The sequence below is a fragment of the Camelus dromedarius genome, chromosome 2 (genome assembly GCF_036321535.1).
Source record: "Camelus dromedarius isolate mCamDro1 chromosome 2, mCamDro1.pat, whole genome shotgun sequence".
Taxonomy (NCBI): Eukaryota; Metazoa; Chordata; class Mammalia; order Artiodactyla; family Camelidae; genus Camelus; species Camelus dromedarius.
In genome coordinates, this window is record NC_087437.1 from 17,151,468 (window position 1) to 17,175,611 (window position 24,144).

The 24,144-nt window shown below is 35.9% G+C and overlaps 1 protein-coding gene across 1 annotated transcript in view; it reads right to left on the minus strand.

The window, feature by feature from the left end:
• STAG1 (STAG1 cohesin complex component) overlaps positions 1-24,144 on the minus strand; it is a 326,413-nt gene that overhangs the window by 176,791 nt on the left and 125,478 nt on the right. The window contains exon 5 of the mRNA XM_031440349.2: positions 9,161-9,257. Within this exon, the coding sequence (XP_031296209.2) occupies positions 9,161-9,257 (97 nt within the window). The remainder of the gene's footprint in view (positions 1-9,160; positions 9,258-24,144) is intronic.

Genomic DNA, 24,144 nt, shown 5'->3' on the forward strand with positions numbered 1-24,144 from the left:
CAGGCTCAAACATATTCTTAAAAAATAAAATAAAACCTACATTTCTTACTCCCCTCCTCTACACTTTTTGATTTTGATATCCTCTTTTACACCTTCATGTTTATCCTTTTTCTGTTAATTGCAATTATTATTGTTTTCACAAAAACTTTCAATTTAAAAAAAAATCTGTATACTGGCTCATTTAAGTGATTTACTTCCAAATTGTGGTTTTCTCTTTCCTATAGATTTTTGCTTCTTTCCTATTTAGAGAAGACCTTTCAATACTTCTTTTAGGATAGGTTAGGACTGCTGCATTCTTTTAGTTTTTGCTTGTGGGAGGAATTCTTTCTCTCTCCTTCTATTCTAAGTTATAATCGTGCAGGATAGAGTTCCCTAGGTTGCAGGTTTTTCCCTTTCAGGACTTTGATCTATATCTTGCCACTCCCTTCTGGCCAGCAGTATTTACCTTAGAGAAATCAGCTGAGAGTCATATAGGGGTTCCCTTGTAATTAACTGTTTTTCTCTTGCTGCCTTTAGGATTTTCTTTAATTTTTGCCATCTGAATTATAATACGTTCTGGTGTAGGTCTGTTAGAGTTTATCTTATTTTGGATCCTCTGTGCTTCTTGTAACTGATATGTTTCCTTCTCTAGGTTTGGGAAATTTTCAGCCATAATTTCTTCAAGTATATTTTGATCTCCTTTTCTCTTTCTTCTACTTCTGGGATCCCTACTAGCATAGATTGGCATGCTTTATATTATCCCATAGGTCTCATATATTGCTTTTGTTTCTTCATTTGTCTTTCTGTCTGATGCTCTGATTGGGTTATTTCCATTATTCTATATTCCAGATCACTTATTTGTTCTTCTGCATTATTCAGTTTCCTATTTATTGCTTTTAGGTCAGCATTCATCTCAGCATATGAGTTTTCTAAGTTCAAATGGTTCTTCTTTATTGTTTCCAGGTTTTTTTTTTTTTTTACAGTAATCTGAATCTCTATCAATAGCCTTTCTTAATTCCTTCAGTATTTTTATTACCACTAAGGGTTTAACAGACTGGAGAGGTCTGTCTCATTGTTTGTTATTTCAGGGGATGTCTCTTGATCTTTTAACTGGAAGTCCTCTACTTCTGCATTTTACTTATATGTCTCTGATTCTATGACTTCAGCAGAAACAGTTATCTACTGTGGTTGTGAAGGCCTGTTTTTATGTAGGAGCATCCCTCTGTAGCCTGTGTAAGTCTAATATTTTTGTTGCAAGAGTTGGTTTTAGTATAGATGGCTGCCACGTCTTTCCTCATTGTAAGCTGGCCATTATCCCCTTGACAGTTGGTGATTGGTGTTGTGGTATCCAGAATCTGCAATGGATGTTAAGTAGGAACCTCTTTTTGCTCTGTGCTTGTCACAGCCCTCTCAGGCAGGGTCTGCTCCCTGGTTGTTGGAGTAGCAGCCACCATATCCATTTCTGAGCTGCAGTGTGAGGTAGGTGGAACTGGAGCACTCCTGTTGGGAGAGGAGCCACTGACTATTCCTCTACAGGAGCTGTCCACTGAGAAGCACACTCTGTGATGTTGCCTATTACCCACAGTCTGTGCTTATAAAGTACACTGCTGTAAACACTATCCTCAGCTCCGCCTCAACCATGGAAATGCAGGCAGTAGGCTCACGTGTCTCTCAGGCACTGTGCTCACAAAGCCACCAGAGCACATCTGTTGAAGTCAGTAATGGGGACCACTGTATCACACACCTGGACAAGCCGTGGGAGATATGGAATCAGCCCAGATCCCATCCCTGCCTCAATATGCAAATGCCAATAAAGCCTACGACTAACACCAACCCATCCCAGCCACAGAAGCACCAGTAATCTGCTCAGATGTCCTGCCTGTGCTGAGCTTACAAAGCCATCTGTGGCAGCATAAACCCACAAATCACACAGCCACTGGGACACTGCTCAGATTTCAGTCCTGCTTCCGAAGTCATGAGGCCCTAAGGGACTGGCTCAGATTTCAGCCCCCGCCTCTGCATGTTGGCAATCTGCTGGTGCCTGAGTGCTCCTAGAGCTCTTAGAACTGGAGCCACACCCACTGTGAGCACAATGAGAAAGAGGCTATTGCAGGACCTTGGACCTTCCATCACACAAGAGTTAACAATGGAGATTCTATGGTGGAATTTGGCTCCACCCTGCACACATGGCCAGTTGTGGCTTAGACTACATTTTGCCCCCACAATTTGTTGTCATATAACTGTTTGTAGTATTCTCTTATTATTTTTGATATCTCTGTGGTAGCAGTTATAGTTTATCCTCTTTAATTTCTTATTTTGTTCATTTGGATCCTCTCTCATTTTCTTAAGGAGCCTGGATAAATAAAAGCTAATCAGTTTTGTTTATCCTTTCAAAACATTAACTCTTGGTTTCATTGATCTTTTTCATTGTTGTTTGTTTTTGTTCTCTATTCATTTTCTCTCTGACCTTTATTGTTTCCTTCTTTCGCTGACATGATGTTGTTTGTCCTTCTTATTCTAATTTCTTTAGATGGTAGGTTAGGTTGTTTACTTGAGATTTTTCTTGTTTCTTGAGGTAGGGCTGTATTGCTATAACTGCTTTTGTTACATCCAACAGATTTTTGAAAAGTTGTGCTTTTATTTTCATTTGTCTTAAAGTATTTTCTAATTTCCTCTTTGATTTCTTCTTTGACCCATTGGTTTTTCTGTAGCATATTGTTTAGTTTGCACATATCTGTGTTCTTCCTGTAACTGATTTCTACTTTCATACTGGTTGTGGTAGGGGGAAAAAATGTTTGAATTAATTTATATCCTCTTAAATTTCTGAGACATGTTTTGTGGCCTACCACATGATCTATCCTGGAGAACGTTCCATGTGCACTTGAAAAGAAAGTGTATTCTGTTGTTTGGGCATGTAATGTCCTGTAGATGTCTGTTAAATCCAACTGGTCTAATATGTCACTTAAGACCACTCTTACAGATTTTCTTTCTGAATGTCTGTCCATTGAGGTAAGTGAGGTGCTGAAGTCCTTACTATTACTGTACTATTGTCAATTTTTCCTTTTATGTCTGCTAATTTTTACTTTATATATTTAGGAGTTCCCACATTACCTGCATATATGTTAATGAATGTTCTCCTCTTCTTGCATGGATGCCTTTATCACTATACAGTGGCCTTGTCTTTTGTTGTAGGCTTTGTTTTAAAGTCTACTTTGTCTTGATTTCAAACCAGCTAAGGGGACTTATCTTCCTGGTGTTGGATCCCAAAGCTGGGTTACCCAACATGTAGCTAAAACCTCTTACTCCCCAGGGAGGATCCCCAAGCTTCTGATATTCCCTCCTTTTCTGTGTTCCATGCTAGGAGTACAAGTCTTGTTCTGATCATTTCTCCTCCCTTCCTACCCAACTCCATTTGGATCTTTCATTATAACCTTGGTTCTAGAAGATCCTTTCTACCAGCCTTCAGTTTGTTCTCAGCAAGTAGCTCTACATGTACTGTATTTTTGAGGTGTTTTGGGGCGGGGGGAGCTTGGCATCCTCCTATTCTGCCATTTTGATCTTCCTTTTTCAGAATTATCCTATTGCTTTTCTTAGTTTTGCAACGACTTCTGAACTTTCTAAACTTTCAATATTGCTCACAAATAGTGGTCATACCCACTTTATTTTCTAAATGTGTTGTTTTATACTGCCAATATAATGCTAAATAAGAGTTGTGAGAGTGGGCCTCCTTGCCTTGTTTGACTTTAGTGAACATGACTCTACTAGTTTCCCTTGAGCATGCTGTTGGCTTTGGTGTTAAAAGGCTTTTTTCTTTCTTTTCCTTTCATTTTTTTACCTTCTAGAGTTAACAGAAAAGTTGTTAAAAAAAAAAAAAAAAAGGACAAGGAACTACTGAATACTCATCACCAAATTCCCGATGTAAACATTTTATATTTGTTTTAGCCTTCTTTCACTCTTCATTACTCTTGTGTTTATTTCCCTAAACCAAAAAAACAAAACAAAACAAAACTCAAAAGCAAAAAAACCCTCTTATACAACTATAGCACAATGATTAGAGTGATGAAATTAACAATACAATATGTATGTTCTAATCCACAGAACTGATTTCAGTATTTGTCTCAATAATGTTCTATCAAAAGGAAAAATCTGATATACTGTACTGCATTCATTTCCTTTAGTCTCTGGTCTGAAACAGCTCCTGAGCCATTTCTTTGTATTTCACAACACTGACATTATTGAAGAGTACGGGATAGTTATCCTGAAGAACACATCTTACTTTAGGTTGTCTGATGTTTCTTCATGAGTAGAGTCAGACTCTGAAATTTGGCAAGAATACTGTAAGTGTGAGATTGAGTTCTTCTAAGTGCATACCATGAATTATGTGCTATCAACTGGTTTAATAACTGGCAATGTTGCTTTCATCATATGTTTATGGTTGTGTATACCAAGTTTATACAGGTAAAGTACCATTTTACCCATAACAGATACCTTGTTATCTTGTAAGGAAACAATTGGAGACTAGGTAAATATTGTGTTCTTCACTTTCCCCCAGTAGTTTTGTAGCCCAAGCACTGCGTTCAAAATTTACTTTACTTTTTACACTCTTCAGTGTGGTTATGTTATTTATGATATGGCATGGTGTGGTTCATCTGCTCTGTTTGCATCCACTTTTAGGATTTCACCTCATTTTTACTGATTTTTTTCTTTTTTTTTTTTTTGAGTATGTGGGAAATGAAGGTAACTCCAAGACTATACAAAAGTATATTCCATTAAGTATTATCCTTTCACCCCAATACCCTCTAAACTTTCCATCTCATTTACATACACTCACACCCTGTAGACAACCAATCATTACTCTCTGGCTTATCTTTCCTTTGTTTCTTTCTGGTCAAATGAACAAATATATGTGTTTATTCTATTATTTCCCCTTCTTTCTTTGAAAAACAAGTTGAACACTTTCAGGCACTCTATTGCACCTTGCACTGAAAAACATATCCTGAAAATCTCCCTGCATCAGTCCATAAAGATCTTCCTCACACTTCTTTGCAATGCCAAAAAACTCCATCATATAAACTATACCACGGTATATTCAATCACTGTCCTATATCTGAGCATTTAGGTTGTTTCCAGTATTTTGCAACTATAAATAATATTGTATTGAATAACACTGTGCACTTATTTTTGTAATACTGGAGGTATATCTTCATAGCAAAATTCCAGAAGTAGGATGGCTAGGTCAAAAGATAAAAACATATGTAGCTCTGGTAGATACTGCCAAATCTCTTTCCAGGAGAGACATACAATTTGTATTTCAACAAACAATGCAATAGTGTCTATTCCCTCACAATCTAAGGAACAAGAGTGTTAAAACTTTTAATTTTTTATCAGTCTGATAGGTGAAAATGGTATCTTGGTGTAACTATATTTTGTAATTCTCTTCTTCTATATGTTTTGATGCTTACTAGAAACCTGCTTACTACAGTTTCACAGGTATTTGGGTCTATTTTTGGATCTTTATTATACCCCACTGATGTGAGAGACAGTTTTCTTTGCTAACCATATGAAGAAAATATGCACCTATGCCTCTTTTATCAAAATGCTTAAAAATCCATTTTGTCAAATACCTTTCCAAGACTATGAAGACAGTTGAAAGGAAAAGTGGCAAGTGATAATAACAGAATTCACAGAAAAAAAAATAGAAACAGCTCTTAAGCCATATTCATAAGAGAAATACAAATTGAAATCATCCAAATATAAAAACTGACCATGAACCATCAACCTAAATATAAGATATAAAACTATAAAATGATTAGAAGAAAACACAGAGATAAATCTTTATGTTCTTAGAATTGGCAATAGGTTCTTAGACTTGATACCACAAGCATGAGGAAAAAATGAAAAAAATAGATAACCTGGATTTGATAAAAATTTAAAGCTTTTGTTCAAAGGACATCTTTAGGAAAGTAGAAAGAGAACCTATAGAGTAGGAAGCCAGAATTTGCAGGTTATAAACAGTTGCATGTTGTTTATCAGATAAGGGTTTAGTATTCAGAATACATAAAGAACTCTAACAACTTAAAACAAAAATAAAAACCATCTAATTTAAAAATGAGCACAGGACTTGAATACACATTTCTTCAAAAAAGATATACAAATCACCAAAAAAGCACATGAAAAGATGATCAAGATCACTGGTGATTAAGAAAACACAAATCAAAACTACAGTAAGATACCTCTTCAAACCCACTAAGATAGTTAAAATTTAAAAATTGGAAAATATAAGTGTTTCAGAGGATGTGGAGAAATAAGAATTTTCATACATTTCTGGAATTTCAAATGGTACAGTTGCTGTGAAAACAGTTTGGCAGTTCCTCAAAAAGTTAAAACAGAATTACCATACGATCTAGCAATTTTACTACTAGGTATTTACATCAAAGAATTAAAAAATAAGTACTGAAATAGGTATTTGTTCATGAATGGTCACAGAAGCAATACTCACAATAACCAAAAGTTGATAACAACCTAAATGTCCACCAACAGATGAACAGATGAACAAACTGTAATATACATATAATGAAATAAATACCAATACAATGCTCCTTAAATAAACCTCGAAGACATAATGCTAAATGAAAGAAGTCAGACATAAAAAGGTCACATACTGTATAATTCCTTTTATATATAATGACTAGAAGAGGCAAATCTAGAGGAGCAGAAAGCAGATTAGTGGTTGCCAAGGGTTGCAAGGAAGAAAGGAATGGAGGACTACTTAATGAATATTAGGTATTTTTCCGGGGTGATAAAAAAATTTTGATACTAGAGACAAGTGCTTGCATAACATTGTGAATGTGCTAAAATGTACTGAACTGCCCACTTTAAACTGGTTAATTGTTTACATGAATTTCACCTCAATTAAAAAAATTGTACTGACACATCATTTAAAATTATTCATAAGACCAATACAAAATTTTTATAAAAACATTTTGTTTTTGAAAAGACTGAGAAGAAACAAACATTCTCATATACTACTGATGGGAATAAAAATGGGTACAATTCCTATAGCAGGAAATTAGCCAGAATCTAATATAATTACAAATACAGTTACCTACAGACATTCTTCCACAAAGAGCAAATAAGGTATACACAAAATTACTCATTACATTACTGTTTGTAAGAGCAAAAGACTACAAATAATGCAATGGCCTGTTAATAGAAGACTTGGTAAGTAAATTGTTATACATACACACAGAGGAATGCTATGATGTTGGAAACAGGATGGGAGGAAGGGAGGGAGGAAGGGAGGGAGGGGTAAAGGGGTGAAGGAAGGAAGGAAGGAAGGAAAGAAGGAAGGAAAGAAGGAAGGAAGGAAGGAAGGAAGGAAGGAAGGAAGGAAGGAAGGAAGGAAGGAAGGATTAATCAATCAAGAAAACTCTTCATACACCAGTATCTTTTGTGTCAGAGGGGTGGGGAAAGGAAGAGCATATATTTCCTATTTACATACATAGACAGACAGATAGATGGATATACAACAAAGTAGTTAAGAGCAATTAATTGTGGAGATAGAGAGGAAGGCAGGAAGTGGTAAAGGTTATTTGTTTTATATTTTAAAAAATTTGTTTTTTTGGTTTTTTGAACCATAGGAATGAATTACAACAGGAAAAAAAAATTTTAAGACTACCAGGTGTTTTAAAACCAAAACCCAATCCAACAGGACATTTATATAGATTAAGTGAGGTAACATATGTGAAGCATACCACTCAGCGCTTGCTTTGCTCATTTTAAGACTATAAAATTAACAAACTTACTTTCCTGCAAATAAACTAATCTCTTGCCACTCCTTATCTGTCTCTATGCTCTAAGATTTGGTCACAAACTCTATTTATGTCTTAGAGTGTGCTCTACTTTCTTGTCTTCTGGAATTTTTACACAATCTGTTAATTTTGGCCTTTCTCCTCTTCCTTAACTTTCTCTTACTCAACTTCAGTCCCACTGCAGAGTTTCTTCCTCTGGGATGCACTTTCTTACAACTATCCCCACATTCACACATACACAGAAATACACAGCCTGGGCTGGATCAGAAGCCCCTTCTTGCTATTTCCACAGTATCCTGTGGTTAGACATATAGACTACAGATTGAGACAAGCCTGAATCAAAATCATGAATTTGGCACTTACAAACTATATGGTGTCCAAAAATTCACATAAGCCCTGCATTCTCAGTTTTCTGAACTACAGAATAAAAATCACATCTGCCTGATGGGAGTGTTAAACCAATATTAAATCAGCTAATGTGTGTAAAGCACACAGCTTGGCACATACACGTTATTAAATAGTAACCAGTTTTATTACACTTACGGCACTGATCACCTTAGTAAACTATTAGTATATTTCTCTCTTTTTCTTTGCAATAAAGCTTCCCTTAAAAATTAAACATACCCTAATATTTACTGAGGCAGAGACTGTCTTGGTAATATCTGTATACTCTGGAACAGTGCTTAGTATAATGTAGGTAATATAAATATCTGGTAAACTTATTATGTCAATATGGTGAGTGATAACTTGTTCGCAAATAAGAAAGCTTTCAAGAAATCAATTTGATCAGCGATCAAAGATCACTATTCTTTTTGTATTGAAAAGCAAAGAACGGTGTTTACTAACTGATTTTCCTCCATACAGTACAACTTAATCCGTTAAGATTTATTCTAGAGAAGAAAAACACTTATCAGTTATGTATTAATATAATGAAAATAAAATTTCACTTTTAACAAATTAGCTATGGATTCCAAATAACTGTAAACTTAAGAAATCTCATTTTCATGTTACTGCAAACAAATTTTTTAAGATTCAAGCATTTCATCTGTAACATGAGGATCCAAAATAATGAATGTTAGCAACTAGCACAGTTGGCAATATGGAGCACAGGTAAAAATAATATCACTAAATATTAATTATAAAAGCTTATAATCTAAAAAGCCAATTCATAAAATCATTAATTTCAGATTTTCTTCAAAATATCAAAAAATTCAGAATCTATTATTTTATGAGTAAAACCAAACCAGGAAAAAAAGGAAATAGCTTTAAATAATAATTTTACCAGAAAAAGATTAGCACATAATTCCAGGAAATCTGACACTGCTGGACTGACAGTCTCAATGTACACCATTTATTCCAACATTCTGTACCTCGACATCCTGAACACTGGATAAAAAAGTTGATTAAATCCAGAAGTGCGATGTCCCTGTCTTGTTTATATGATTCAATCCAGTCATCGACCACGGACTGTAGAAAAAAATAAATAAATATGAAACCTTTAAAAAAAACTGATACTATAGCAAATAAATTTTCAAAAGTTTCTGATTTTCCATATATGTCTATTTAAAACAAGAAAACTACTTACCTAAAATTCTCTCTGTAGCCAACTAAAAGTAGATTCCCTCATTTTGAAAAGCAATTCAAATGTGAATTACTAGATTTGTTCAAAATAGAGCACAATATAAGCCTGACTGTACCAATTCTATTAAGTCCAATAATTATTAAGCAACTTACAGATACTAATATTCAAACCATATTGTGAAAATAACACAAAAACTAATTGCCCTTATTCATAAATATAAGCTTTCTAAGTATCACAAAACCTAGCAGTACATAAAAAGAGTACACACATATACAATAATGCATTTTTTCCAGGAATGCGAGGATGTCTCAGAATTAGGAAATCAAACAATTCAATTTATCAACAATGTAAAGAAAAATAAATAACTGTACTACCAGCTCTCAAAAAAGTATCTGATAAAATTCTGTAGTCAAGCTTAAAAAAAACTTTCTAGATCAACTAGGGTTCTGTGATATGTTGGTAAACAACATAAAGACAAAGACTAAAAATATACTTGTTCCTGAAATCCTTAACGCACTTCAGCTCTAAAAAGGAATGAGGCAAAGTTGCATCCCTAACCATTCAACACAGGTTTTAAGTTTTCAGTTTATGCAGGAACTAGTAAAATAGCAGTAAAGCCAACTCCTTTCCTACAGTTGCTAAGAAAATTTAAGAACTTCTACTAAAGTGACTCAAAAAACTAATAAAAAATTTGACAAATAGCTGACAAAAGATAAATGCACACAATAAATTTTTAACATTGACAATATAGAAGAAAAATAAACAGATTGAGAAGCCTGTTTACAACTAAAATTACCTAAGAATAAATTCAAGTAATGTACAAGTTTTAATTAAGAAAATTATTTTTATTGCTGTGAGCTACCAGAAGATCTTGTATATATTTCCCTGTGCTATATAGTATAATCTTGTTTGTTTATTCTGCATATGCCTGTCAGTATCTACAAATTTTGAAACATATATGATATAGAAAATAACCTATATAAGTTTCACATACTGACTTTTCTTAAAAAAGCTTAGTGTTGTATCAGTAATGTATTTCCAAATTGTTAGATAAATTTAATGTGATTCCACTTAGCATACTAGGGGCAAAACTATTTGAGGTTTTTCCTGGGCAAGCACAGAAAATATATGCAAATAATTTTTAAAGTTGAAGACATTTTTATTTTTGTTACTTAGGTATAAATATACTTTAAGTTATATCTTAGTAAAATCTTAAGTTACTCCTTGATGAAAGTTTATAAATACATATACCTGTGTGACCATAACCAAGATGAAAATGTAAAAACATTTCCAGAACTAGAACAGGCTGCCTCATTTCCCTTCCAATCAGCAACCAACATCAACCCAAATTATTCCTTAACAGTTGATGTTTCTGAAATTCATATAAATAGTATCATGCTGTATTTGATTTCTTTCAGTCAAAGCTAAATCAGTGAGGTTCAGCCATGTTATTATGTGTTATCAGTAATCCTTGTTTGCACTCAACAGTTTTATTTTGTCAATATGACACACTCTATAATCCATTTTACTACTGATACACTTGAGTGTTGTTTCCAACACATTGTCTGACATCAACATTTTTTCTATTGCATATATACCCAATAGCAGACTTATTAACAAACAGAATACCGTGTATGTTGAGTGTTAGTACACAATGTCAAACAATTTTCCAAAATTGGTGTATTAAATTACACTTCCACCAGCAATGAATGATATTGAGTCCTCCACATCCTCACCAGTACTGTGTATTATCAGCCTTTTTATTTTAACCCATTCTGATTGAGCATATCCCTTTCCCTTCTTTAATGATCTCCTCTACTGAGTAATAACCATATTTCCTTCTTCTCTGTGAAAGAGATGACTTTTTTGTTAACTGTTGATGTACATAACACTCTTTGTTTCTCTGTTTCATCACATTAGTGTCTGGGAGGTGTTGTTCTTAAAGTACAAAGAAAATATAATGATGGTAGGAGAGGGGGACAAAAAGAAAGAAAGAATGGCATGATACATGTTCAAGGTTCAGCTTTTTTGCATAGCACGTTTAGGTCCTGTTGGCTAGGAATGGTGGTGAGGACTAAGAATGGATAAAGCAGGTCAAGGGTGACTTTGAGACTGAGGACAAGTAGAAATGTTTGGTGATCCAGGTAATGAAGTGTGGCATAAAGCAGAAGAGGAAACTATTTCCCCCTTTCTACATGAGGTCCAGCATTGTGAAGGCACTCTGAACATGGTGACCAAAATTTTTCTTTAGCTCCCAAATTTATAATCCCACCAGTTATATATGAAGAGCCTGAAACACTGAATAAGACTAGTGAGGAGGGACTTGCATTAAAAATACTAAAACAATATAAAAATACTGAAAACAATATAGATTAAAAGTAATATAGGACTAGAAAAGTAATTAAGGCAAGAAAGCACAGAAATAGATCCAGGTATATTTAAAACTTAAGCTATAACAGAGGAGATATTTCAGGTTTAGACAGAAAAGGGTGGTTTATTTAATAAATGATACTGACATGATTGATTATTCATCTGGAAGTTGTATCTTGTTAAAAGCTATCAGAGAGGTATAGGGGAAAAGGAATCTAAACAACTAAACTCCAAGAGATAAGCCTTTCTTACACTGACAGAAACTGATGACCGTGAGAGGCATTGCTAAGTTGGGCATAGGTAGGTGGACAATACAACCTGTCATAATATGGCTTGGTAGGGATAAGAAGAAGATAAAACAGAAAACTACAGAAGGCACATCAAAACTAAACAGCTGGGAATATTCAAATAAAAAAAATTAAAAGCAGCCACAGAGTACACATAGGAGACAAAAGGATAAGAAATATGCACATTTCTCATCAAAAATAATGAAAGCGAGTGGATAATGGAATGCCATATAGAAAGAAAGAAAGAAAGAAAGAAAGAAAGAAAGAAAGAAAGAAAGAAAGAAAGAAAGAAAGAAAGGCAGAAAAGAAAGGAAGGAAGAAAGGAAGGAAGAAAGAAAGAAAGGGAAAGAAAAGAAAGGGAAAGAAAAGAAAGGGAAAGAAAAGAAAGGGAAAGAAAAGAAAGGGAAAGAAAAGAAAAGAAAAGAAAAGAAAAGAAAAGAAAAGAAAAGAAAAGAAAAGAAAAGAAAAGAAAAGAGAGAGAAAAAAAAAAACCTGCCCATCAGTTAGGCAGAAAACACAATGCCCCACAAAAATCAACAACCAGACAGCTATCCAGGAACAATACTAGCTCCGGGAGACTTCTAGAGTCTACTGAGGAAGGTTTAAGGTCATCAAAACTGAGAATAATCACATCAGAAGAAAAAGAAGGTAACTTCATTTTGCCTGCATCATCCCATCCCCCAAAATGATACTGTTCAGTGCTAAGAAGGAACCTCCCCGTTATAAAGAGTTCCTCTTGCCAAGAAAGGAAGTGTAAGGTTAATGACCAGCTTCTCCAGTCTCACAGTGCACTGCACAAAGGTCCTGCTTTGGTTTCACCCCACCTAGACTAGCAAACCTGAGATATATGAAGCTGGCTAGGAACAAGGAATAAAAGCAGAAGCTATTACTAGCAGACAAGCAGCCCAAGGGATCAGAGTTCACAGAGACATGCTCTTCAGAAAAACTCAGCAAATTTCACCAACAAGGAAGCCAAAGCTCAGCATGGTCACTGTGGATTCCCCACAGATCTAAACATCTTTTCCCCTGCAGGTATTTGTGCTTGCTGATGCCAACTGTCTGAGTTCCTTTCTGCACACTTCCTCTGCCAATACCAGACCTACACTATATGCACTATTCTTTATATATATAATATTTATATAACATAAATACATATATAAAATAGAGGTGGGAAGGGAGAGAATATAAACATAGCTCTCTGAAGCTGCACAAGTGTAAGACACCAACCACCAGAGCTTGAGAGCCACACTTGCAGGTGTTAGGCTAGTATTCTGCACTTGTGCACTTGCAGCTTCTGCAGGTGCACAAGTGCAAGATACCAGCTTACCACCACCCATACACCCACACTGAACCTCACCACTGTGCTCATACTCAGGACTTGCCGCTCCAATGGTGCACTACTAGCCTAACGTCCACCACTGCCCTCCACTGTAGTGAGCATGCATGGTGGGTTTGGAGGGAGACAACAATGCTGCCAGGTAAGTGCACCTATAACCAAGGCACCCTGCAGCTGCTGCTTGTAGGCCAAGATCAGGCCCTGCCTCCTGTCACTGACCAGCACCCCTATGCCTACCTGTACTCAGCTGTTCTAAGCTGGGCATGGCACACCCCAGACAAACCCCCATCACCAGTCTCCACTGCAGTGTGGTCATCTGCGGGGAGAGTGGACAATCATAGAAGAGGACACTGACGGCCAGGGACTCCACTTCAGCCAATGAGTCCACAGTTGGTCCCAACCCTTGCTATCTGCACTAGTCCTCATCCCTACAAGTACGTCTGCAACTGGCCTCTCCCACTACATAGGCACCTGCAGCTGCCCACCACAGCCTGCCCTGGTCCCTAGCCACTGAACCCAGAGGCACTGCTTAGGATCACAACAGATCCTGTAGCCACTGCAGATCTCCCACAGTGCTTGTCAAGAATCACACAGTTGTCAGTGGTGTGGACCCCAGTGGCTGGAGCCAAAGACACATTACGCCCCCAGGGACCCAATGCTGCCACATGCCCGTGTACCACTATACCCAGGGTCACAGCATTATCCTGTGTGCTCTTATCCACAGGTGAAAGGCTTCCCTTATTAAATTCAGTCAATAAAGTCTGGAAGAGGTTAACCGCTTCTTCAAATGCACAAACATGAAAACAAAGCAATAGGGATTATGATGAATTTGGGAAATAATATCTGCACCAAAGGGATACAGCATGCCTCTAGGAACTGGCTCAAAGAAATGAAGATCCAGGAATTGCCTAACAAAGAATTCAAAACAACTGTCCCACAGATGATCAGAGATCTACAAGAGAACACAGATAAAAAAGTTAATGTATCAGGAAAAAAATACAAGAACAAAATAAGAAGTTCAACAGAGAGACAGAAGACAAAAGAAAAACCCAAACCAATTTTGAAACTGAATACAATGACTGTACTAAAGAATTCAAAATAGAATCTCAACAGCAGAATTGAACAAGCTGCAGGGAGAATCAGTGAGCTAGAACACAAATCAACTGAAAATATCCAACCAGATGAGAAAAAAAAAAAATAAAGAATGACAAGGAATTAAGAAAGCTGACAACAATTATGGGATACCATCAAAAGAAATAGTATACACATCATATATATCAAATAAAAGGGGAGCGGAAACATAAAGTCTGTTCTGGCCAGTACCTTCCTAGAACTTTCTCCACTATGAAAAAGAAAAAATAAATTTCTACAAAGTAGCCAGTCACCTCTTTCAAAATCTGCCCCTCTGGCTATAACTATCTATATGCCGCCTTCTTCCTACACAGAAAAAACACTCACCTGCATGGATACTGTAGTGGGGCAAAAAAATAGTATAGTAAATATTGTAGATATTGTAGTAAAATATTTTACTGGAGCCAAAAAAAAAGCAATCTTAATGTCTATAAAAGAATGTTTCACTAAATTATGGTATATATGTACAGTAGAATAAAATGTAACTATTAATACAAATGAGCTGTATTGATATGTTAGCACTAATGATATAGAAAGTTATTTGTGATATATTAAGTGAAAAGAGAAATGTGTATGGTTCTACTGTTAAAATAATGATATCACACACAAGCATACAGAGTAGCATAGAAAAAGATATGAAAAAATTCAAACTGTGAAACTGATAGGCTTGCCCTCAATTCATTTTAAAAAGTTTAAATTTAAGACTTTACTAATAAGAAAATCTCTGAGAACTTAGCCACAGATCCTTAAAAAGCCAGCACCTGAATCACAGACTACAGTCAAATGACAAAAATCATGACATTTGCTATAATAATGATTTTATCGTATTATAATAGAGGACAGTATAAGAAGAATTTGAAGTAGTTAGAAATACACTATTTTAAAAATTGAAAAACTATAGAGAACACAGAAGAAATGTCAAGGCTAATAAGAAGAAATAGAAATATATGGACAGAAGAGTCAATGTTGTCGTTAAAAATGAGTTTTAAATCTGCCTTTAAGCTTCTTATAAACTAAACCTAAAAGAAAGATAATCAATTCAATACAGATATCTACACAGTACACTGAGTGCACATTCTTCAATCTGTATTAGATAAATATACTTCTCTCAGCAGGCCATTTGATAGAAACTTGGTTAAGCAGGCAAGGTCACAGAGAGCATTCTATACTTTGCTGAAGAGTAGATTCATTTGCTTTGGAAAAATATAAGCAGATCACAAGATAGTACTTTGTAAACTAAACACCCTAATTAGGAATCTTAAATGAATAAAGGGCTCTCCCTCTTTCCAACTAAGAATCACTATATAATAAATTAATATTTAGATGATTTTTAACAGCTTTAGCAATTTCATATAACATGTCTTCTGTGAATGCAAATAAATAAATACATACATACATACAAACTGCATAGGTAGACTGCGAGTTCTTTATTATTCCATAAAACAAGGCTGTTATTTCACCCTAAGGTATAAGCTAAAATGTTCTCAGTTTTCAGAGTTCTCTAAAAGCTGTTTTTCCTTCTTGTTGATTTTTGTGTTTTAACTGACTGCAGCTTCTGGCCAATCTGATTATATCACTGTCCTTTGACACAATTATATCATTGCTTAAACTTACAGAAATTTGTTTTTAAGTTAAGATAAATGGTGTGACCCATCATGCGACAGGCCAGCTTTTAATCCAGAGTTAGGAATGGAATCACAGACTGTAATATCATTTCAATGTCATTTTCCAGAAAAAAAAAACACAATGCCCCATGCCTGCATGCACAGCATATTTCATACTTCTACTTGATACTGATCTTAGTTTTTCCCTTTTGTTTTGTATTATTCTGCTCTTGAAATACAAAGTACTGTCAACAAGTATACTTTTCAATTTAACCTGATAACCTAACTAGGTCTGAAGCTGACTATTACAATAGTGATGTCTAAACAAAACAGTACAGAAATGGTACAGATAAATTAAAATGATATTTTCAATATCAATCCTCTTAATGCAAAGTTTTTATATTTTTGGCCTCAGAGGAACTGAGGCGACCATTAAAATAAACTGAGTTGCCTCCTACTCGTAAGGCTGGGAAAGCACTATCCAATGAACAGAACTGTTGGTTAGTGTAATACTCAGGAATGGAGACAACGGCAACACCTATTATACATGAATTTGTACCAACAGAGGGGATCCTAGTAATTGGACTTGACCATCCAAATTGAAAAGAGCCTTAAGAAGTCAAAGCAAAATAACAGGCCTGAAAGACTCAGCAACAAGAAGGAGAAAAGAAAAAGTAAATCAGGAATCTATGAAACAGATGGGAGACTTAAAGCCTTTCTGGCTTTAAAAAGAAAAGACTTTCTGGAAGTTACAGTTTTTTTTCAAATTTAAATATTGGATAAATTTAAGAATAATCACTATAGAGAATGAATTTATTGCCTTAGAAGTTTAGTGAGGGGAAAATTCTCAACACAAAATAAAAATACAGAAATGGAATTCTTGAGGAATAGAGTAAGAGACTTGGTAGATATATCTAAGACTAATGAGTACACACGTTTCAGAGGGGGAAAAAAAGAGAAGACAATTAAACTGATCGTTATTAGAGGGAAATCGACCTGGTCAATGAAAGATTTAAATCTGAACATTAACATGGCCTATCTAATTGTTGCCAGAATCAATGGGAAATGACACATATAAGCATGTCCAGGCAAAACTCATAAATTCCAAGGAAAAAGAGAAAATCTTACAAATGTCAGGACCAATAGTTAAAGTCAGACAACATACACAAACTCCACCTCTACATACAGAGCATCCAATCTGCATTCAATGCCACACTCTTAAGGAAGCAAACAGAAGTCAATGCCAGACATTTGAGGAAAGCCTCTGCATCAATTGTCAATTTACTGCACCTCAGCTCCAAAGATACTCTACAGTAGCTGCTCTATCGTAATGAACTGGACTTTATAAGCATTTCTCCTTCACAGTAAGCACTATGTTAAGCTTTTATTAGCATAGAACTCTGGAAGGACACTGTAGAAGGAAAAGGGCTTCTCTCCCTGGGTTCCATGTGTCAGAGTTTAGCTTTTCTTGCTCTTGCTGAGTGTATGAAATGAAATCCAGTAGTGGTCTGTCCCAGGCTCATGTCAAGAGTGTGCAGTCCTCTGGCAACTTTCTACCCCAGGCTGAGGTTAGTGATTACCCTCCTGACGCAGCCCTAGTGACACAGACACTGGCGTGCTCCAGGTCTCATGCCGGCATCAGTGCCTCATCTTCCACTGTACAACTGTCTACCATACTGAACATAACTGTATCTCAGAGTATTGTTTACTGCTGCCCAGCTACTGTGAGCCAGTTCTGGTTAAGGCAATTCAGTGAACATCTTCTGTTATTCAATAGGCTGTAACTCTATCTTCTCCAACAACATCTGAACCTAGCCTGGAGAAGGGAAGTCCCCTCTTCCAAGGGTGTCTTTCCTTGTAAAATGTCCTTCAGCCCTCATAAATTGTGTTATCTTTACATCTTTATAGTTACTCTTCTAACATAGTTTAACAATTATGTAAACAAATTTTACCAATTCAAATTACTCTGTAGTTTCTGACTCCTGATTGACACCAGATTGGTATAGAATTAGTCCCAGGAATGGTTCCAGATGATATACTAGTGAAGATGAGATTTGGGGACTCGTCTGGTCATGCCTTTGGGATTAAGCACAGGGCTCAGCTCCTTGCCAAGGAAATAGGATGCTAGTAATCTATGGCATGCAGTAGTTCAGAAAATCAGTGAAGCTATTACTTGTGGTTCACTGTGATGAAGCGTCAATTCAAGCACATGCCTGAGGAACTTAAGTGGCTGCTATATTTGCCACTATGATAGTAATGATGACTGTGAGGACAGCAGTGTGAGATACTTTTGTGTACAATGGAGCACCTTTGAGAAAATGACAAGCTCAAGTCCATTAACTCTCAGCTTAGGTCACAGTGTCAGAACCAGAGAGCTTCCATGATTGCCTTACAAAAATCTTTCTTGTAGGTATGGGGCTAATACTGCTGAAAATCAAGCTAAAAATTTAATTGTGTAGGTTGCTAAATTACAACAGTTGAATTCAGTCTCACCAACTTTTGCATTAAAAAGTTTGCGTTTAGGAAAGAATGGGATCCTAAAACTGGAATGGAGACATCTAGTGTTGGTCCTAGATGAAACTAACAATTTTGACCCTGTTCCCACTCCCCCAAACCCCGCCAGTAACCGACAGCCTCCCATACCAGTGGAACTAGCTTGCTTCCCAGCATCTAAGAACACCAGACTTCCTTTATTTAAAAACCCTCTGATAATCTCACCAGGGCAGATGCCTTGAAGGGGGATGCTCATTCTCCTGAAGACCCACCACAACCAACCCCTGTTGCCATTAGGTCCATAACTAGGGTCAAAACTCAGCATGCTCCAGGGGGAAAGGTACACACGATGACCCAAGAGGAAACAGCTTACATACCCAATAGATACTGAAGGACCATGGATTGCAGTAGATGCCTAAGTATTTGACCAAGGTGGGTGGAATATGCTACATCAGAACAAATTCACTGGCATGGGTGCATTCATTAGCAATATCAGATTTAATACATTAGTTCGTGTAGCTGGACATGACTATAATTATTATCTAATTGGTGCACTAAAAGTTGGATTTAAAGGTTGTGATGCCAGAGCTTTCCTGGCATTGATATGGATGGAGGAAAGAGTCTAATGATTTAGGGAGTTAGACTGTATTTATCATGTGAGAATTTCATACTGCTTTTCCTCACCTATGTTACACAAGAGGGCCCAGAAGGCAATGAGAACATTAGTGAAGGGAGGAACTACATCTACATCCTTACAAAGGTCTGTGTTTACTCTCCTTTGTAAGTCTCATATGAGTGTAAGGTATGTAGCCATTAAGAAGAGCTCCCAGGTTTCAATGGAGATGATGAGATCCAAGGTAACACAGCCCAAGTGGCCATACTTAATCATCAAAGACAAGGTGAGCGCATTACCTAAAGGGTAGTAGGGATGTACTCGTCAACAGAATGACTTGGCCTATAGAAATGTTTGGCAGTAACTGATTATAGTACCCCTAAGAACAAAATAGGTAGACATCCCAATAGAGTACTGTAATTTATATAACAGGAAAAACTCTAGGTCTAATAGCCAGAAATCTGTGTCTCTAACAGAGTGGATAGTTACAGCCTTACCACCAGTTGCCAAAACTGGGTTAGCTCACAGATCTAGAGTCTACTGAATAAAGTGGAAACCGGACCCCTTGAAAAAATAAAACCCTGCATAATTACTGCAAGTCACACCACACACCTTCCCCTATTCCTTCTCCAGAGACTTGCAGCCATTAATGAGAGGTACTATGCACTGTAAAAAGAAAATATTTACTGTTAGTAATAGACATTGTCTCTGAATTGCCCTTAATTCCTGGCACTGTGGCCCACCAATTAAATTATAGAGGTTTATGGTGATACATGGGTCAGGTGATAGATGAGGTTGTAACTCCAGTCTGACTGAGTGAGCCACGCTGTTATTAATAGACACTATCTCTGAAGTGCCCTCAATTCCTGGCATTGTGGTCTCCCAGCTAAATTAGAGGTTTATGATGACACATGGGTCAGGTGATACATGGGATTGTAACTCAGTCTAAGAGTGAACCCAAATGGTCCAGGGACTCATCCTATGGCTATTCCCCCAGTTCCTAAATATACACTTGGAATAGAAATACTTGACAACTGGAAGAAGCCCACACTGACTTTCTGACCCATGGGATAAGAGGCATTACAGTAGGAATATCTAACGGGAAGTTAACCTCCTTTCCTTATAAAGATAATAAACTACAAGAAATACTACATCCCCGTGGTAATTACAGAATTTAATCAAAGACTTCAAAGAGGCACAGGTGGTGAAACCTATTGTACCCTCATTAGACTCACCAGTTTGATCCACAAAGTAAGATGAATCCTGGAGAACAACTATGTTTCATCATAAACTTAATCAGGTGGTTACCTTCACAGTAATTGCAGGCCCTAGCACTTGAAATGCAGCTACTAACCTGACTAATGTCTTTTTCTACAATTAACAAGGACCACTCAAAGTTGTTTTTACCTGCAATAGACAAAAGTATACCTTTCAGTGTTACTTCAGCACTATGTTAATTTTTCTGCTCTCTGTCATATATAGTTGTCTTGGTTATCTATATCTCACAATCTGTGAGAGTCAGAAGTCTAGATACAGCTCATCTGAATTTTCTGCTTAGGGTCTGACAGGGCTGCAATCAAGGTATGCTACATTCTCATCTGGAGGCTCAAATGGGAAAAAATCTACTTCTAAGCTTATGTTGTTGTAAGAATTTATATCCTTGCAGTTGGTTGTAGAACTGAGGGCCTTGACCTCCTGCTGGCTATTGGCTGGAAACAACCCTCAAAGGACCAAGAAGTTGCCCACAGTTCCTTGTCATGGGCTTCCCCAATACAATCACTTGCTTTGTCAAGCCAACAAGGAGAATCCTCAGAGCAAGTCTGCTAGCAAGACAGTCTTTCATACAACATAGTGCAATCACAGAATTGCCCTCCCATCACCTACGCTATAACTGGTGGTTAAAAGGAAGTCATAGATATCAACACAAAGGGAGGGGTCAAGAGCACAAATATTACGAGGTGGGGATCACCAAGGGCCACACTTGAGTCTGCCCACCACAACAGTCCACAGATATCTTGATCATCTTTACATTACATAAAACATCACACTAGTTCACTATTTTGATGACATGTCCCAACCACTGAATGCCCAGATACTTAACTGAGGTGGTCACGGGGTGCCTAATGTTTTTAGGAGGTTATCACCCACCCTCTATTTTTGTGTATGTCTTTCCAAGGCTTTGCTTGTCCATACTACTTTCTGTTCATCATACCTAATAAGCACAATGCTGTGAAAAACAACAGTAAATAATTATGTAGAGTAAATACCAGGTAAAAAAACTAAAAGAAATGAAAACGTTACTCTGAGGAGTAGGACTGGGAGTGGGTACAGAAAGACATGACTGATTGCTATTATAATCACTGTACTATTTGATTTTTCTAAAAAAACATGTATATGTATAATTTAAATAAAAATAAAATTCGCTTTCTAAAAAGAAGAAAATAAAAATATGGATCAAGAAACACTAGGTGAATAAACAAAACCAGAAAGGCTGAAGTGGCAATATTAACATCACATTGGAATTTAAGATTAGAAGCAGTAAACAGGAAATAGATATTATATAATGATAAAAGGCTAAATACAGAAGACATTTAACTATGCTTAAGTTTGTTTTCATACTTTTCAAATTCTCAAATCCAATAATTTTTCATATAATTTCTTCTAATTGTTTTATGATGTCATTGTTTATATTTAATTTTTTACTACATTTAAATTTTGGTGCAAGATAAGAGGTGAAAGTCTGCTTTTTTGTTAATCAGTTGACAATTATGAAGAGAAGAAGCAGATAGGGCACATTTTTAAACATAAATTACATTATTATTTATACTTAGGTCTGTTTGTGTTCAACTGATCCATATGCCAGTTGTTGAGCCAATCACTTACATTAATATTTTCTGCAGCTTTATGATATAGTCTACTAATTGGTAGAGATTTTTTTCAGAATTTTTTTGGCCATTTGTTCTTCTCAATCACTTTAGCAATTTCAAAACCAGTCCCTAAGATTTAGATTGGTGTTGCATTATATACATAAATAAATTTTAAAAGATTTTTAAAGGAAATAAAAATAAACAATAAATATTTAGAAAAAACTACTGACTTCTAATCAAAAAAACACAGAATTCTGTGGATTAAAAATGCCACCATTTAAAAACAATTTTTTTAATTGAAATATAGTTGATCTACAATATCATGTTCAGGTGTACAGCACAGATGATTCAGTTTTTCTTTTTCAGATTATATTCCATCATAGGTTATTATAAAATATTGGATATAATTCCTTGTGCTATACAGTAAATCCTTGTTGCTTACCTATTTTATGTAGAGTAGTTTGTACCTGTTAGTCCCATACTCCTAATTTGTCCCTTCCCTATTTCTCTCTCCTCTTTGATAATCATGAATTTGTTTTCCAGGTCTGTGAGTCTGTTTCTGTTTTGTATATAGATTCATTTGTATAATTTAAAAAATTCTATTGAAATGTAGTTGATTTATAATATTTACAATATTATATATTATAAGTGATTTACAATATTAAATATTATACTTTATTGAAATATAGCTTCAGGTATACAGCATACTGATTCAGTGTTTTTACAGATTATTCTCCATTAAAAGTTATTACAAGATAATGGCTATAATTCCCTGTGCTATATAAGATATCCCTCTTGCTTATCTAGTTTATACATAAAGTAGTTTATATATCTTAAATCCATACCTCTACTTTGCCCCTTCCCCTTTTCCCATTTTGGTAAGCTACTAATTTGTTTTCTATATCTGTGAGTCTGTCTTGCATATACATTCATTTGTATTATTTTTTAGATTCCACATATAAGTGATATCATACAGTATTTGTCTTTCTTTGACTTATTTTACTAAGCATAATATTCTCTAGGCCCATCCATGTTGCTGCAAATGTCAGGAGTTCATTCTTTTTTGTGGCTGAGTAATATCCCATTCTGTATATATACCACACCTTCTTTATCCATTTGTCTGTTGATGGGCATTTGGGCTGCTTCCATATCTTGGCTATTATAAATTCCTGCTATGGATACTATTATATATAAACAACAAGGTTCTACTGTATAGCACAGGGAACTATAGTCAATATCTTATAATAACCTATAATAAAAAAGAATATGAAAAGGAATATATATGTATATATAACTGAAACATTATGCTGCACACCAGAAATTAACACACTGTAAACCAACTATATACTTCAATAAAAAAAAAAATTGCTGCTATGGACAATGTAGGGCATGTATCTTTTCAAATTAGTGTTTTTCTTTTTTCCAGATACAAACCCAGGAGTAGGATCATATAGTAGTTCCATTTTTGTCTTCTGAGGAACCTCCATACTACTTCTTCACAGTGGCTGAACCAATTTACATTCCCACCAACAACATACAAGAGTTCCCTTTTCTCTGCATTCTCTCCAACACTTGTTACTTGCAGACTTTTTGAGGACAGCTATTACGACAGGCATGAGGTTATTAATGTATTTGTCAACTATTTACTAAATGCTGAATATATGGATTTTACTGTGGAAGGTGGTACAGCAGATACAGAAAGTGCTTGCCATAGGTCCTGATATCCAAAACCATTTAATCTTGGTGGTTCCTGGGGAGAGGGTGGTGGGGACAGGGAGGGGCTCAACCTATCATTAAGTGTGTAACTAGTATCTGGTATGAGGGAAGTCTGTGCATTAAACTTGATTGGAAGAGGCTGTACATACTTTAAGGAACACTAAGGGAGTTTGCCTCACATCGAACAGATGCTTTCCAAGTAATAGTTAACTCTGACCACCTGTTTTCCAGTAAGCCACCAGCAGGAGCTGACAATGGAAAACTGAAGAGAAAATGCTACTTGCTTATGATGTCAGACTTTAAGTCTGGATTCTGTAAACCAGTGATTCAAGATGTTTGTATTTCATGAACCAGA